We start from the raw sequence: 18267 nt of genomic DNA, 5'->3' as shown, positions 1-18267 counted from the left end.
CAAACATGTCCTCAAACACAAGATAAAACTTATAATAACTCAAACTGTTTTCTATTTGGGATACGATCGATTACTGGAGACGTTGTTGCATCATCACCTCACCTTCAATACGCACTGCATGATCAGTCTAATGATATATCTCGCAATAAAGTTCATCTTCAAATTTCTACAAGTAATTATTCCTTCTTATAGTCAATATGATACCGTTCATCATTCAATTAACCCTCGAAACCCTCCCTCTGCCATCATTCAATTATTATAATTTCCCAGTTTCAGACTGCTCGAGCGAGTCAAAGCTCAGTTACAGTCCAAGATTTCTTCTGCTGTTTCCGGCGTGGATATATTTGCTATCGCTAGCTTTAAGCAGCCGCGAGGCGGCAACGCAAATTTCCGGAAAAAGAAAGAAAGAAGAAAAAAAAACTTCTCTTTCGACTGCGCTAGCTAGCTGCGCATGCAGCGAGCAGCTCGATCCCCTGAACAAGGAAGGAGCTTCATAATTAATTATCCGGCCATCCGCTGCGACGTCGCGCTGCGAATCTTCCCCAATCTCGAGGAAGATCCCTCCGACAACTACGTCCGCCCTCGCGCCACTGTGCGCGCGTGGCGCACTCGGCGGGCTCACAAACAAGAAACGCCCACATCCTTCGTACTATCAGCCAAAAAGAAGGAGGAGCAGCAGCCCAAACTGTTCAGATCAACAGAATAATAATTAAAGCCACCGCAGAAATCCCACCGCATTCATACATAAATATTAATCGAGTCCACTGCGACGAATTACAGCCGGCTAATCATCTAAATCCATGCACGAGTTGATTATCTTGATTGTAGCGTTGCGTGGAATATATCAGTTGTCTGCAGGATTCTCGGCGCCGTAGGAGTTGAGCGTCAGCTCCAAGGAATCCACCGCCGAGCCGTTGAGGTCGTAGAGATGCGGCTCTTCCTGTCGCTGGTGGCCGCCGGAAGGGTTACTGTAGCAGTGCATGGTGGGCATGAGGCATTGGCCGCCGTTGGTCTTTCCGTTCGACGCGTAGTAGTAGTAGTTCTCGACTCCCTGCGCTGCTTCCTGCTCTTGCTCCTCCTCCTCTTCCTCCTCCTCTTTCAGCGTGCTGATGGGGAACAGCTGCAGGGTTTCGATGTCGCGCGCCGACATCTCAGCGTTCGCGGCGGAAGCGTGCCAGTGATGCATCCACGGCGGCGGCGGCGGCCTTGCGCTCCCCGCCGGTACTCTTCCCGGCACGCAGTGATCCTGTTCATAGAAACACCGCGCGACGTCAAAACATGATCACCTCACGATCATCGGTGCAATAGAGTCAAAATTCTGCTGCCTGCATGGGTTACTTTGAAGTTGGGCTCGGCGAACAGAGCAGCATCGAAACCACCATCGTTCCCACTCTGCCCGGCAATGCCACACATCCTATTAGTAGGAAAACCTGCACCATCAAGCAGTAACCATGATGAGCAAAATGGAACGATAAATCGATATCAATTATGCGATCGAGCAGCGGTACTAGTCTTGGTGCAGGTGTCGTTGGAGGCGACGGCGGCGGTGGTGGTTAAGTCCATGGTGAGCCTCTTCTTTTGGCGCTCGCGCGCCTTATGGTTCTGAAACCAGTAGAAGACGTTCTTGCCCTCGATCTTCCCGTACTGCCGGAGGCGCGCGGAGATGCGCTGGATCTGGTCGGCGTTGGGCGAGCGGAGGCCGCTGTTGTAGTAGAGATCCCGTAGGATGCGGATCTGGTCGCTGGTGGGGATCCAGCGCGTGCTCGACTGCCTGCAGAGGAACCCGCCACCAGGCTTGCCCCCGCCGCCTGCACCATTTCCTCCGCTTCCTTCCTCCTGTTGCTGGCCATGCTGCATGTTGTTGTTGTGGTGGTGGTGGTGGGAATTGGAATCCATGGAGGGCCGGTAGCTAGCAATGGCGGAGAAGGGAAGCGAGGGTATTTGTAGGCGGAGAGAGATAGGGAGTGTCAGGAGGATATCTTTTAGAGAGGGACTGAAGGCGACAGGTTGGAGAGGCTGAGCAGGGAGAGAGTACAAGGCTACGGCAAACACAATCATTACAGCTGATGGAAGCAAACACAGAGAGCAAAAAGAGAGAGAGAGAATTATATTTGTGTATTTTGATGAGGAGAATGAAGGAATGGAAAGGAAAGGAAAGTAGAGATCGAAGAAGAAAATAGGGGACTGTGGATACGTAAATATGTGTGTAGAAGCTAGTGAGAAGGTTCAATGAGGAACAGTGATCGAATGGAGTTGTGACTGCTACAATGGCCGATGTCTCTCGGGAACGTATCATTATGATTGGGGCATTGACTAGGAGGGCTGCTACCACTGTAGTTATAGTGTTACTTATACCACTTGCCTGCTGGGATTTCGATTATCCACTGGGTTTAAATACCTGCAGACTTAATTCCATGCATGCATGTGATTCTTCTTTCCTCAACATCTGTACCAGCAGCAGGGTTTCTTTTCTTTGTTATTTATTCATATATCAGTTCATCGATGGACTCTTGTCAAAGTAATGAGAAGATTAGGAGAATATATTTATATATATAGGATACTTCATTGTGTTCAGTGTGAGAGATAAGTAGACTAGTGGTAAATATGCAATGAAATATTAAGTTAGTTTCGTGATTTAACTTTTGTATTTACTAAAGAATCATGCACCGTCTCTTTCCTAATTATCTTTATGGATAATCAAAGTTTGATTAGATTGAATCATGCATGTTATCAATAATTTATATATAAAGAGCAATAACATTGAGAGTTTTTTGAGTTGTAATAATTAAGAATTTTGAATGATTAATTACAAACATGAGAGAATAAAAATAATTTTGGCAGTAAATTAATGAATGGAAATATCCTTGTTTAAAAGTCAGAAAGTGTGTACGATGGTGCAGGGAGAAAGCAGTGAGTGAGTTTCAAAAAAAGGATGTGACTTGAGAGTGAAGTAGTGAGATCCCTTCACATGATGCCCTAAAAGTCATCTCCCTCCTTCTGCTGCTTACTGCGGCGCTCTCTTTCCTCTTTTTGCGCACCTCTCTCTCTAATTGCAATCACCTACCACCACTCAACTCAAATATTATTTGCTAATTTTTCTAAATGTATCCACTACATAATCAATTAAATTAATTGAGTTCGAGCTCCAGATATCTAAATTATTAAACTTTTATTATTTACATATTTTTAAAAGCATTTAAAAGTGAATCCGTCATCTTAGCGGCTCCACACGATCGATCTCACGATCATCTGTGAGGAGGTAAATCGAGAAAGTACAGTTAGTTACGACGCAGGAGGGTATTACCTGACTTCGTCAGGATTCGAACCTTTGTCCTCTTCTGCAAGTCTGTTGCATTTACTACTATCAATGAGCCTCAATGTATAAGTAGTTGTAATTTTGAGATTAAATCTCCACGAGAGCTTAAACTTGGGTTTAACACTAGCTATGAACTTCACAACTTGCTGGATTTTGTAGAATAGTTATTCATTGTTGAATTGTTTTGATTGATTAAATTTTGATTTATACTCGCCTAGTAACATATGGATTATAATAATTAAAATAGCATATTCGATTGCATAGCAACAAACGTAGCATGAAGTGCTCAGTGATTTATTCAAGTATTCACAATTTAAATCTCAATTATGACTGACATATTATAAGATATTTTTTCTAATAGAATAAAAAAATCATTATTAGTTCCTGGGAGCTAATGGAAAATTTCTATGGGATCCAAAGTCATCTTCATATTAGTTCGATCATAATAATTAAATATCTAAATTATTAAAAAAATAAAATAGCATGAAGACTACTTTTTCAAAATCCTTAAATTTTGTTTTCAAGGAAGTTAAGCCATGTGAAATAATACACGTGTTACCCTAAACTAGCTTCTACTATAACAAATAACATCAAACTAAAACTAATAATTTATAATAGAGGGTTGATAGACATGTTTCGTATATCGATATATGCAAATAGGAGGGTTAAAATGTAAAAGAATATTAGGTCTAAAGCTTAAAAGGGATTTTACAAAACGATAATAGATCTCCTATATTATATTGATTTAAATGTTGAATTATCGCAAAAGATAAAAGTCATATAGATGAAAAATGGATGTGTAGACATACGAGGATGAACATAATAAAAAATAAAAAATATTAAATAGAAAGTCAGAATTATAAATATTGAAGAAAACTTTAACACGTTTAAGATAATATAGATATGTATTTAGACATCAATATGTCTTAATTAAACAATGAGACCATAATAAATATACACATTAATATTGAAAGAGAGACTAAAGAGAACTTAGTTAATAATGCTAAAAGAAAATAAGATTCATTTAAATATATATAGATAAGAGTACAATAGAAGATTGAGTCTAATAGATAGTTTATCAGTAATGCTTAAAAACAGAAATAGGAGATTAGATGAAAATCTCATCTATTAATTAATTGTACATATTTATTTTAGCATTTAGTTCGGAATTTTATGTAAAATAAATATAAATAATCTTGAACTATAACATCTGATCATATTCATGTATGTATTATAATCCATAGAAAAGGAGGATTTTCAATGCAAGATATATATATATATATAAACATATCTATACTAAGTACTCTAGGTTTTGGTTCTTGTACAGGCCTTTTGATAAAGATTAATCATTTATTCCCATATGTCTTATCATTTTCATTTTTTAATTTTAGTTATTTAGAGATACAATAATTCTATAAGACTCAAATTTAAAATTTCCTTCCTCTTTTTTCAATTCTTTCATTCCAATTTTTTAACTTTATGATAGGAAGAAAAAAAAGCATACGAAACTTCAACAAAAATGTGATAGATTTGATTTAAGCATATATGAGAGACTTAAAATTTAAATGGGGATCCCATTTAGGAAGGTAGAAAGATTTATATAGTTGATCCTATTTAATCAATAAAGATTTGATTGTTGTGATTTATAATTAAGATAATTTAATAGATGAGAATAAATGAAAGAATTAAAAATATATATATAAAGTCATAAAATTAAGGAGGTAATTATACGAAGAAAAGGAAGAGTACAAGAAGAAAGAGAAAAGTAGTAAAAACGATCAGAGATCGACCAAACGTCTTAATTTCACTAATTACTCAATGCCAAATATAAATACTGTGTAAATTTTAAATCATAATTATTTAGAAAAAAAAAACCTCATCACTGGTCATCACCCCCATCATGTCATGGATAAAATGATAATAAATTGAAGGGTCGACACATGCAACATGAGAGAGAGAGAGAGAGAGAGAGATAGGAAGAGCAGTAGATGATAGGGTGTAAGAGAGAAGACACAGTATCTTTAGTGATATCTTAAGGAAATCTTTTGGGATCTCCTGTGACACCCTACCCTTACAGCCATCCAGTCGATGATTGCATGCCCAAACCAAACTTGCGTACCCATCCATGGAGGAGTAACCAACCCCTCTACATCCAGAAATCAGATAGATAGACAGACAGACAGCCCTCACTACACCTGTTTTTTTAAACTTAAAACACCAAAACCCTAAACCATGCATGTAGCTAGTAACACCCATGCCATGCCATGGCATGCAGTTTTATAATAAGCCTAGAAACTCTTAAGCCTCACCTAAAGTAAGCCTTCCTATTACCTTAACCACCCTTGCACAAAAGCACAAATGTGAGCACCAAATTTAGCATCCAATAACCATACATGGTGATAACGATTTAGAGGTAGAGAGATTCATTCACTTCAATTTACTATCCAATTCCCATGAGAAAATTAATAATCAATAAAGTTCATGCCATCGAACATCATTGCTCTTGATGATGGGGCGAAGTGATATGTTTCTAATCATATATTGGCTTACGAGAATGAGTATTTATAAGTAATTGCATTTCGGACTTTTAAGTGAAATTTTATTTAATTGCATCTCCCATTACTTTCTATGAGTTTTCAATCATCAATGGAAATGAGGGAAAACTTTTCGAGTTTCCAAATGACCAGTATCTCATCTTCCTAAGTCCCAAATTTGACCGAGCCCAACAAGTTAGTCCAGGGTCAATCAGGTAGGTAGGCAGTCGTAAATTACCAATTGTATCTATCTCATACAACTCTGAACTTGTTGGGTAAATAACTTTAGACTTTGGTGGATGCTAACAAGTCAAAGAAGTATAATCAACTCGAACTCAAAAGTCATGGGTATCATCTTATCACCTACAACACAACGTGCCTAAGCAAGTATATGACCATGATTAACAGGGCATAGTTAAATTAATTACTACAGAATAAATTTGCTAAAGTATGACGTTGACTAAGGCTAACAAGTCCCACACATTGCTTGTAAGTGACATGACTACGGTGTGAAGTTAGTTCATCTAGTTGGCTCAATTGCATATGGAGAAGGAGACGGAGAAGGAGAGAGAGAGAGAGAGGTCCAAGGCAATGCAAATGGCGGCATGCCTGCCTGTGCTGTATGTATAATTCATTCTCGCACTCATTCATCATGAAGTCTCTCTTTCATTCTCCCTCCCCACAATCCACATTGAACAGTGAAGTAATTGACAAATGGCCTGAGCTGAGCATGAAGTTTCTACATATGTATTCTGCCACCTCCAGGTTTCACATGCAGCTGACCTAGTGACTTTCGAGCAAGGCAAGGTGAGCAGTAGCTTTTAGATATGCATGCTCACCTTCAGTTCCTCTCGAGGCAACACATATCTGCATATATAAAATCCATCTGACTCCACTCGATCCTTTTGCAAATTATATACTCCTCATCTGACACTACTACTTTTGCACTTCCAGCCCTGTTACAGTTCGCTAAGTCCCCACAGCCACAACCCACAATCCACAACCAGCAACAGAAAGAAGATATATCATGTATCATATATGGGCACTGGTGGTAGTACGTACCCTAAGGCTCTAGCTAGGTGGAGGTGGACTAGTGGTGAGTTATATTAATTATAGCTAGAGATGGTAACTAAGAAAGCTTTTCTGTGTTTCAGTCAAATTAAACTTGAGATTATTTTGTATTGAAAAATATGTGTGTGAGATTTCATTCCCCCAGAGGGTGAGGTGAAAAAGCCCTAAATTTACTGCAGATAACTAGCTCTGTCATTTGGAAATCCAGTTGCTCAATAAGTGAGACCTTTCTCTGCACACCCTTATGAAGTTACACGTTGAGAAGCCACTAACAGGGCAATGGCAGGCATTGCCCTTCTTTATCCCTGAATAGTCGCCATTAAAAAAAAAAATCTCCTCAGGCGTTAGCAGTCAATCTCTGGACCATTTGCATGAATGAAAACACTCGAATGCATGCAATAATTTAGAGGATATCGAGATAGGTAGGCTATTGCGAATCTTGGATTTGCCGGTAGACCGAACTTGGCATGAGTCTCGAGTCCTCACCAAGGGCCATCATCTGAAGGTTGAGAATCGGCGAAGGCCCCGGGTCGAAATCTTCCAGGTTGGTCTTTGCCAAGAGGGAAGTTCCAGAATGAATCAGAATTCTCATACAATATATAGAACACAATTAGTGAAGCCAAAAAGAGGCCCACCAATATCAAGTAGATCTGCCACTCTGTAAGAGAGGAAAAAAACAACAAAACCTAAAGCCCTAAATCATAAAATATGAGAAAATTAAGAATGAAATAGAATGATATACCCTTCCAATCTGCAGGTACATTGAGTTTGGTGAGCTTGAACCCCCAGTGACTTGAAGTAGAAATAACAACCCTGCATGATCCGCAAGGGAAAATTTGAACTAATTAGATGACCATCTTCGGCCTGAAAACCCCATATTTGTAAATGTAAATTGACAAGTTATTAAACGAAAGTGCTAATAAAGGGAAAAAAACTATCTAAAGCATGCAATTTCCAGCTTGTCAATTACTACCCATCAGTTGCCTTAATATTTTGCTACCTGCTTATCTATTTGAGTAAATATTTTTTATGAGATTTTAATTCGCAAACATCTTAAGTTGCGGATGAAACTATTTTCCTTCCTGTCTTGAAATAAAAACTTCGTAATTCAGAGAGTGAGAAAAACAGAAGCACCAACAAAATGTCTGGCTTACTTTAAGCATGTAAACAATGTCGATACCTTTCTTTAGGAGCAAATTCCAGCAATGAAATGGGAGTGCCAAGATGAAGCTTCTTACTCAAGTGAGAAATTGACATTGTGCTCACTTCAACTACACACATATCACCATCTTGGCTGCCACTGTTTCAAGAAATGATAGCCAAATGTTCGTTGACAAAGGAATGACATGTATAAGCTAAGAAATAATTATTTCTACACGCATATCACTGTCTTTAACTTATTAGCATGTAAAAACAGGTTCATTCAACAATTATCATACTCATCCTAAGATTGTTATTCAGAGAATATGCTCTACGGAGCATGGAAATTGCATAATGATGGTAAGATGGGCTAATAAAACAAGATATAGGAACTACAATAGAGCCGGATATGGAGTAAGAGAGATGATGCAAGTGGAACAAACTGTTGCAGTAGTAGTAAAGCATAGCTATTTAGCAACCTCATATTGAAAAAATTAATTAATTTTTTATCCAGGAACCTTAGTTTAGTTTTGCAGGGTGCTTAGTATTAAAAATTGGACATATGATGGGTTTAGTGAAGTTGGCAGGGGTCTTGGATCTACTTCTTATCTAAAGGCAGCTTACGTGTTCACTGAAATCAACTTGAAGTTGTTTCATCTTCATCTAGTTTCTTTCCCTGCTTTCTCCCTCAACTGTCCCCTCTCCTCTACCCTTCTCTGCGGCAAGAGGTATCTAAACAATCTGATTCCCACTTCTCTTCTGCCTTGCCTCTCTCCTCCCTTGATTTTTATCAACTATTGTTTCCTTCTCCAACACATTCCCTTCTTACTCCACTAGGTTTATCAATAGATCCAATGCCTCTTCTATAATACCTATAACATTTGCACACCACCACCTAAAACCACTGTCGAACTCTTTTATTTCCAATTGGGTTTACACTTCAGTCAACTGAATCTATGCAGTGGTCTCTCCATCATTCGGTTTATCTCTCCGTAAGCCCACACAAAGTCCCAAAACCCAGTTAAGACACAAACTACAACTTGAGAATAACAGTACCTTGGAAGAAAGACTTCAAACTAAGCTGCTAAGTACTGCATTCGTACCTAGCTAAAACACATGTATTGACTTCCTTCCATGAAATTACTTCTTTCTCTCAGATTCCTTGCTTTGCTTTCAACACAAATAAACATAGCCTTGAGATATTTGGATTAGACAAACACTTGGTTCTTCTTAAAATATCTCAAGATAGAAACTATTTGACCTAGGAGTAATTTGTTTACTAAGGAAGACAGAAGTTGGACAACATATTCCCTACACCGGAGAAACTTGAGATGTTCAAAGCCCCACAACTACCTCAGACTTCCTATTGAAAGGAATTAGGGTAATGGAGAACCAGTACCCATAGGGATTTTAGCAGTCATCCCAAAGGAATTAGGGTAATGGAGAACCAGTACCTATAGGGATTTTAGCAGTCATCCCAAGTATTAAAAAGATGTAATTCTTGAGAACAACCTTGCTGAATATACTTAAAGAAAAGTGATCATCACATTATTTACAGCTGCAATATCAAACATGAGAAAAGAAGAAATTCACCAAAAAGAAAGACGGCCAGGAAAATATAAGAGTGCAAGATGACCTGAAAAAACTCAGCGAAGTCGATGGTTCTTTACACGAATTTGATTTATCAAACTATTTGTTGCATTTTATTTGGGGTGAAATGAGGCTTACTCCTCATCAAAACCCCATATAGATAGTTGAATAAACAGTAACAAATTGTCAAGAGCAATCACAGCCTAAGGTACAATAAGAGGATACAAAAGAAACGCTAAAAAGAGAGAAAGCCCAGGAAAACATAATTCAAGATCACCTGAAAAACCTTAAGCACAGTCAATGGTTCTTTATATATAAATTTGATTTATCAAACCATTTGTTGCATTTTATTAGGCACGAAACAAGGCTTATTCTCATTAAAAATGAGTACTGTATAAACATTTGAGTTGAACAGGAACAAATTGCCAAGAGCACTTACAGCACAAGGTACAGTAAAGGATATAATACATGTACAAAAGCTAAAAAGAGCAAAAGAATACAAAAATATAAGAGTTCAAGATAACTTTGAAAAACATTTAGTGCAGTTGATGACCCTTTGTGTAGGAATCTGATTTATCAAAATATTTGTTGCATTGCATCAAACGTGAAACAAGAATTATTCTCATTAAAATTAAGAAACAGTTGGACCAAACAATAACAAATTCCCAAGATAACTTGCAACCCAAGGTACACTAACAGGATATAATATGCCTAGAAAAGCTGAGATGGGAGAAAGGACAAGAAAAATAAGAGTTCCTGATGCAGCAGCAGCAGCAGAAAAGGGTTTGATTGTTTAAAGATATGTGGGGTAGAAAACTGAAATATATAGTTTTAAAAACTGGTGAAGGATGTAGAAACTTAGGCATCACACAAATCCTAGACATCGCATTGTAGACAGATTATATCACACAATCTGGAAGCTTAGATTTTTTAAAAAATATTCACTCTTCTATTTCATACTCCAACAATACACACATTTATACTAAAAGGTGGACTCTTAGGACATAGGAAATAAAACATACATGACTCATAAACTTTGATTGACTCTTAGGATTTCTTACAAAGAATAAAGACATGATTGCACACCTTTTGATTTTTGACTGATTCTTCAACTTCTCAAACTTTAACTTTCAACATGGAACTACTAAAGTTTACATTATTTTTCAAAATAGGCTTACCATTATCCAAAGTATGCCAAATTAAAAATTGGCCTATGGAATTTTTATTTTTGAGGAAAGTGTCATTTGTCTCCATCAGTTGAAGATGTCCTGAAAAACTTTCTTCAGCGTGGTTGATGGTTTTTATATGTGAATTTGATTTACCAACTATTGCATTTTATTAAGAGTGGAACATGGCTTATTCTCATTAAAAAAAATTAAATACCCGTATAAACAATTGGATTAAACATAACAAATTTCCAAGAGCACTTACAGTCCAAGGTACTTCCCATCCAAGCTAATTGAAAGAACAGAAATAGGCTTTCCCATTAGCTTCTTATAACCAATTCTGTTCCATGAACTAATATCCCATACTGCAGTTACCGCTTTATTACCTATTTTCAGCCAAACTCGTGACTATTCAGAAAAATAAGTAGTAATTGAAATGACTTTTTTAGGTTGATGGTTAGCAACCTTTTTGGACAGTGCAAAATAAGAAAGGTTTGGTTCCATCTCTAGAAAATCGGCAACACTCAATCTTCTCATCCTGAAACAAGCCATAGAAAGACATTATAAACAACAGACCTCAGAACTTTATAAACACCAAATACATGACGCTAAAGGGAAGCTTACTGCAGTGCGAGTTAATGAAGCTAATGGAACACCCTCAGCTATATTCCATATTCTTGCAGAACCATCAGTAGATGTTGAAACTAAGAATTCCGAGTCTAAGCTGATAAATAAAGTTCAAATGTACTATGTAAGTATCAACCCATCACCATGATGATAATTATAAATAATGTGTGACACTTAGAGGTAAATTTAGTGATAGCACTATTTTGAAAGTAACCTATGAAAAAACTCATAATTAATCGGTTAGCTCAGGAAAAATTAATAATTACAAATTGATCCCAGTTACGGTTAATTAGTTACTGAAGTTCCAAATTAAGAATATTTCTGCAACTCTAACATGTAGCTCATATTTTGACAAATTTTCAGCTACTTTGATATCAAGTTTATTCATGTTCCAACCCATACTTATAATCAGGAATACATTGCATTTCATAGGATTAATCTTAAACAATTTCATAATAATCTATTTATCTGCTGTATCAAATGCTATTGGAGGTTAATGACTATATCTCTACTTAAGGATCTTCTTATCAGAACCACACCACGTTAACAAATTATCTCATATATTTCTACCCCAATTAGAATAGATAAATGGAAAACAAGTTTAAATAGGTCATCAGATCCAAACTTCAAGTTGCTTAACATGATGAAAATCAGATCAACATATGGGCAGCTGAAAAATACGCAAGACAAGTAGGCATGAGCACTTCACAACAAGTCCAAACACAGTAGTGTGGGACTCAGATATCCCTCTATTCTGTGCAAGAGCATATCAATGATAATGAAATGTAATTAAAAGAGGAGAAATACGGAGTGATGCAAAAGAGCTGCTTTACCTGATATCCATGTCTCTAAAAGATTTATGAGCCTTTGGCTCATCCAAGAGAAAATTCAAGGTTGGCCAATGAATTATTCTAAGATGTCCATCCTGAAGTAAACAAAAAAAAAACACTGTGTAATTAAGTAGATGTTGAAGCAGAGCATCAAAACACACTCATTATATGATTGTGTAGTACACAAATTGTATTTATTAGTTATAGATTTATCCTACACATCATCATAAGTTTTCTCTATTTTTCAACTAATATATTTTAATTAAGTACATGTCAGTTGCCCACTAACCTTCAATTTGAAACCACACACCATTTGCTCTATTTTTACACAATGTCACTTGTTATATCTTTAATTTGAAAAAAAAACAACAGTATTAAATATTAATATTTATTAATACTATTAAATCAGCCTCCTAACCAAGGCCTAAGATAAAGACATAAAGATGGACTCGTATCCAAGGCATGAGAAAAGGACATACAGATAGAAAATCAAACATCAAAAAAGCAAAACAAATGAACCAACATTAAAAAACAGAAGCTTTTCAGTTGTTCCTTTTTCCTTTCAAATACTGGAAATCCCATGCCTTTCGAAATTGTGTATTGCACGCATTGTATATATAGATTTATCCTACACACCAGCATAACTTTTCTCCTTTTTTCATTTTATATATTTCAATTAAGTTCAAATCAGTTGCCCACTAACTTTTCTCCTTTGGGGTATTCAATAAAGTTGAGTGTGTCCTTTGGTAAAATGTCTAAGAAAAGAGGTTTTATTGGAAACTATATTACCAGTAATATATTGCAAACAAGGTTGTCAAAATGGAGATCCTAGCTAGGAACCGAAAGAGGTTTGAGGTTCAGATTGTAGGAGCAAAGCATAACATCCTAAATTAACAATTCATTAAAATATTCTAAAACTATATTTAGCATTTAAATTTATAATATATATTAACCTTAACGTATTGTAATGAAGAAAAGAAGTTTCAATAGAAACTTATGTTAGCTAGCAGTAATATATTGCAGACAAGGTTGTCAAAATCGAGATCCTACCTAGACCTAGGAACGGGAAGAGGTCCATAGGTTCAAATTGGAAGATTGGAGCGTAAGATCATAAATTAACAATTTAATTAAAATATTCTAAAATTATATTTGATATTTATAATTTAGCATATCTATTAACCTTAATATGTTGTTGATATGAACAATTACCTTCTAATATCATAAAGGATAAATAAAAATATTTAGATAGTAAAAATATGAAAGACAATGAAATTCATGTTCCATATTTATATAGCAATTAGCAATTTCTAATATAACAACCAAACCTTATTCCACTAATGGGTCGGCTATATGAATCTTCCTACGTCATTAGATTTTATCCCCTAATATATTATCATCTATATTAAAATAAATTTTATTCTGTTTTATCATTACTGACCAAGCCTTCTTTAGTCTTGGCGTTTCTAATATCAAACTTTAAAATGTCTAGTTGAATATACATATATCTATCTAGTCATTTAGTCATGATTATTGGGATTAAGATATTATGTGGAAATGATATGCAAATATAGAATCCGAATCGTAGGTTCATAAGATCTAGGCTAATGCAAATCCTACTTGGGATTTGGGTCATTTAAGTCAAATTGGATTGTAAGATCCTAAGAACCAGAAAGCAATCTTGACAACCACCATAAAACAAATGTGTTAAAAAAGTAGCCAAACAAACAAGAATATAAAACTGTGCAGTGTTCCTACCCCTTTGTTATTCCAAAGACATTCTGCAAAAGTTACTTGGATGTTTCAGTTGACAGAGGTTGCATGACAGAAAGAGTTTTTGGAAGTTGTTGAAATATAGAAGCTATAACAATCTAAGATGATATACTATTCCGAAGTTTTACAAAAGTTTAAAATATTAATTGTGAAACTTATTTATCAATCTTTATACTTCTAAGAAATTTTTAGTAATCATATTTTGTATTACTAAAAGCTAATTTTAAAGCTATCTTATCAGTTTTTAATATTATATAGATTTTAAATCAATCTCAAATTTGAAATTTAAAGTTTGAAAGATTACACTATCATACTAATTCTAAATTTGTTTTCAAATAAATTGTGAAATTAAAAAATTATGGTATTTTGTAAAGATTTAGTTTAATTTAGATAATTAATTCAAATATATTAATTATGGATTCAATTAATATTAGCTTTAAAATTCATTTTAAATTGAAAATTAATTAATATAATTCTGGTTGATTTTTATTATAAATCAATTTAATTTATTTAAGTTAATTTTTACATTTATTTGTGCAACGTCCAAGTTATGACTTGTAATAGATAAATATGCATGCAAAGAGTTCTACATATGTATAAAGGCCATAAATCATAATGCTACTCTGCAAATATCAGAAAAAGCAATTCCCTAATGTAAATATCTGTCTGCAACTCTGAATCAGAAATAAGGCATGAAGAAAGGTTTGCTCTTGCATACAGTGTGAACTGATTATCTGTTTTTTTTTTTTTGATAGAGAATTATAGTTAATGAATAGTCTAGGATGCAAGAAAATACATACTTCTCCACCGACAGCAAATTTCAAACCATCTGTACTAAATGCCAGACATTTCTGAGTGCCAATGGACTGGATAGCTGGAAGATCCTTGGCTAGAATCTTTATACCCAAATTGTGATAATCTAAGTCATATAATCTGCAAAAAAAAGAGATGAACTGTTTTCTGAAATTCCTCACTGAAAGTTAAAAGCAAAAACAATAAATTTGTCATTCTACAAAGAGGAAGCATTTGATTTGTTGAGGACAAAATATAAAGGGAAAAGAAATTCCAAGAATCTTTCACATGAAAATCGTTCTGAAATATCATAAGTTTTCATTACTAATTTTTTTAGTTAAGCATGTAGGATTATCACAAAATGATCCATTTCGACATACTGTAAATAAAAATTCAGTTTTTTGATAATCTTAACTAAGAATTAGGGGAAAAACAATTATTGATTGCTTAAGTTAGAGTAAGAAAGTGTAAAGGTTTAGGTAATGTTAAAAGCACAAAAATGAAAAACAAAAGGTTTCATGCTCAAGTCAATGCATTCAAGGAAAGATGGAATAATTACTTTATAAATTATTTATTAAGTACTCTAAGGAAAGTTTTGTCTTAGAGACTGAAATTACAATATGTTTAGGAATCATTGATTTGTTTCAAATAATAGAGAAAAATATTACGAAATTTTAATTAAGATATTCAATGAAATCTTAAAAATTAATTTGTCACAGGAATAGAAGAAAAGTTATTTTAGTGTCCACACATATAAAATTAAATTGATAAGTCATAACATGAAATAGAAAAAAAGTTATCCAAAGGAAAATAATAAGAGATGAGAAAAATACATCCAAAAATCAATTTAGTTTCATGTTCAGAAGTTCACCCATAGATGATATTAATTTAATAAGACAAACTAATGAAAAATATATGTAAAAAAAGAAGAAAAATAAATTATTATATTAATGTGATAAAAGATATGCATGATAATGTAGTTAACAGTGGTACAACTATTGGGGAAGTGATAAAGGATTTGCAACGCATATGAGATGCGAAAGAGAAGGCCAATGCAGGATCTGCAGGGTGTGGTATTTGCATGGTGTTTTTTCTCTACTTCTCATTGGCCAAAAAGGGTGTTTCCTATCTAAGACTCATACAATTTCTGTGTCATTGAATCTGAGGCGAGAGAGAGAGAGTGAGAGAGAGAGAGAGAGAGAGATAGAGAACACATGATTCAGTGTACATTGTATGTTTCTCCCCTTCTCATTGGGGAAAGTTATGTTTACTGTTTTGTTTGATGCAAACAACATTATAGTATGATGTGAACTCGAGAATGCATGCTTGTTGACCAGCTTCATATGGAGGCACAGAAACTGAGAAGGCAGAATTTTATATCGATCTCTGCATGGTGCGAGCGATGAAGCCTAAGTTGTCACTACCTAACATGAAAATCAAGGCACACCTATTTACGTTGTTTGTGTGCATTTACTTGTCTGTTGTTTGCTATTTGGACAGAGTGGCAGATGACAATGGCTACGAAATTTAATTTGAACCTCAAATTTCAATTGAGTTTAATTTATGCTCGATTCAATTGGACCGACTTATTCAGTCTCCATCCTAATCAAATTCTGGAATTTGTAATCTTATTTTCTTAGCCAATTATACCTCTTATACTAGTCCCACGAGAATTAACACTTGCACATTCTCGAGTTAGCTTTCGTGCATTTCCATCTACAAAGCACGCTCATGTGTGAGTCAATGCCTTCATTACTCAACTATACTGGACATTAATTTCTAATTCACCCAAGAATTTGATCTGCAAAGGTCTACTTGATCAACCAACTTATTAAGAAAACCAAATTCCAACACTCAAAAGGCATGATATTATGATCAGGAGGCAACTGGTGCAATTCACCTGGGAAAAACTTGACAAGTAAAATTTCAATCATCAGCATTGAAGTCTGGTGGAAGTTGCATTCCAAAATAATCAATATACAACCTTATGCATTTCAAAGTACATCTCAAGTAATGGTGTTGCATTCAATTCTACTCACCACAAGTTGAGGCTTGTTCGAGTAAACTATCTTAGATAGAGTTAAATCGTCTAAATTAGCTTTTATTTCCAAACTATCGAGATCTACATCAACGACAAAGTAACGTGACAAGTAGTAATTACCCGAATCTTTTGAAACCCCCAAACTGTAAAATAGATGAAATGTTCACCTGCAGCCGCTGGCAGTGGAGCAAACGAACTCGTCCCCACTAGGGTGCACCGCTATCCCCAGTGGCTCGCCTCCCTCCTCATCCCTGATCACGAACCTCGCCTGCGACACAATTCAATGTCACTCTTGGTCAACGTAACCCCAAAAACCAACGGCGACAAGCAAAAGACGGGCAAGGGGACAGCTTACGAACCAGGGGATCGGAGGAGAGGGAAGCGGTCTTGGGGTCGAACTCGAGGATGTCGATCACGGGAGGGCAGGAGTAACTCCTCGCCCTTCCCAAAACCACCAGCAACCGCTTGTCCGGACCCCGGATCCACGCCGCGCACGTCGCCGGCCCCGCCGTGTCGTCGCCCTCCATCTCTTCCTCTTCCGATTCTCACCGATCTTCCACGAAGAGACAGAGAGGGGGATTTAAGAAACGAGGCGGCGACCAAACTTCGATCCTCACGCCGGAAGAACGCTGTCGGCTTGTTCAAGGCGTTCTACGGTTTGAACCGGGGAATATTCTGAGGGCGATGCCGTTTTGACTTTTTTTTTTTTTTTTTTTACATAAGCGACATCAGACAAGTGCGATTTACGGTTTGCTAAAAAACGAATAAATTCATACATTCGGCGGCGTTCTACCAAGGACGCTCAGACTTCTAAACATTTTTAACGGATATATCTTGCTTTGGAATTCATAAAGGATATAATATTTTCTAAAATATCCTTCTTCCAAAAGTTTCATCAAATATTATAGTTTAAATCATCATTTACTGATCATATCAAATAATAATAAATTAATTAAAATATTTATTAGAATTCTAAATATCGTGTCCATATTATTTTAAATCTCTTAAATTCCTATTTTTTTAATATTTTAACATCTTTATATTTATATTTGTGATTATCATCTCTTAATTTAATTATTCTATAGATGTCTTTTTTTTATTAAATTTTTTTAATACAAGTGTATAATAATTTATAAGTGTATAGTTTCTATAGATGCCTTCATTTTAAATATGAGTATTGGAAGTTTTATTTTGACTTTACTCGTTATTTGTTTAGTCTCTTTTCTTGATTAATGTATATTTTAAAAACTTTCTTAGTAAAAATAAGTGTATAGTAATTTATAGGATATCTATTTTTTCATTATTTTTTTATTCCATCGTTAAGTTTTTTTTATTTGATGATAACGATCCTCTTGACTCACTAAATATGTTTTTATCATTATTTTTAAAT

The 18267-nt window shown here is 35.4% G+C and overlaps 2 protein-coding genes across 2 annotated transcripts; both read right to left on the bottom strand.

Annotated features, from left to right (window-relative positions):
* Positions 1 to 844: 844 nt before the first annotated feature.
* LOC141827092 (WUSCHEL-related homeobox 1-like) lies at positions 845 to 1896 on the bottom strand. The gene is made up of 3 exons (XM_074714365.1): positions 1509 to 1896; positions 1339 to 1430; positions 845 to 1246 (listed from the first exon to the last, which is right to left on the bottom strand). Exons 1-3 carry the CDS (start codon positions 1894 to 1896, stop codon positions 845 to 847), a joined length of 882 nt encoding a protein of 293 aa, XP_074570466.1.
* Positions 1897 to 6989: 5093 nt separating this feature from the next.
* Positions 6990 to 17539, bottom strand: LOC141828317 (SEC12-like protein 1). The gene is made up of 10 exons (XM_074715723.1): positions 17237 to 17539; positions 17045 to 17145; positions 14845 to 14977; positions 12278 to 12369; positions 11442 to 11541; positions 11283 to 11355; positions 11083 to 11203; positions 8102 to 8221; positions 7664 to 7734; positions 6990 to 7579 (listed from the first exon to the last, which is right to left on the bottom strand). Exons 1-10 carry the CDS (start codon positions 17402 to 17404, stop codon positions 7404 to 7406), a joined length of 1155 nt encoding a protein of 384 aa, XP_074571824.1. The 5' UTR covers positions 17405 to 17539; the 3' UTR covers positions 6990 to 7403.
* Between the last annotated feature and the right edge of the window lie 728 nt (positions 17540 to 18267).

The sequence above is a fragment of the Curcuma longa genome, chromosome 4 (assembly GCF_044706935.1).
Source record: "Curcuma longa cultivar G26 ecotype Majalengka, Jawa Barat chromosome 4, ITB_CL_G26_1.1, whole genome shotgun sequence".
Lineage (NCBI taxonomy): Eukaryota > Viridiplantae > Streptophyta > Magnoliopsida > Zingiberales > Zingiberaceae > Curcuma > Curcuma longa.
The sequence above is the reverse complement of the archived record's forward strand: the minus strand, read 5'-3'. Positions and strand labels throughout refer to the sequence as shown.

Bases quoted from the DNA above. Each gene is read 5' to 3' on its own strand.
- LOC141827092 (XM_074714365.1), bottom strand. From the start codon at position 1,896: ATGGATTCCAATTCCCACCACCACCACCACAACAACAACATGCAGCAT. The intron at 1,431-1,508 runs GTACCGCTGCTC...TTGATGGTGCAG, and splicing joins CGACACCTGCACCAAGACTA to GTTTTCCTACTAATAGGATG. The intron at 1,247-1,338 runs GTAACCCATGCA...TTCTATGAACAG, and splicing joins TCGCCGAGCCCAACTTCAAA to GATCACTGCGTGCCGGGAAG.
- LOC141828317 (XM_074715723.1), bottom strand. From the start codon at position 17,404: ATGGAGGGCGACGACACGGCGGGGCCGGCGACGTGCGCGGCGTGGATC. The intron at 14,978-17,044 runs GTGAACATTTCA...TTTTTTTTGCAG, and splicing joins TCCACTGCCAGCGGCTGCAG to ATTATATGACTTAGATTATC. The intron at 11,356-11,441 runs GTAAGCTTCCCT...GGCTTGTTTCAG, and splicing joins CTTCATTAACTCGCACTGCA to GATGAGAAGATTGAGTGTTG.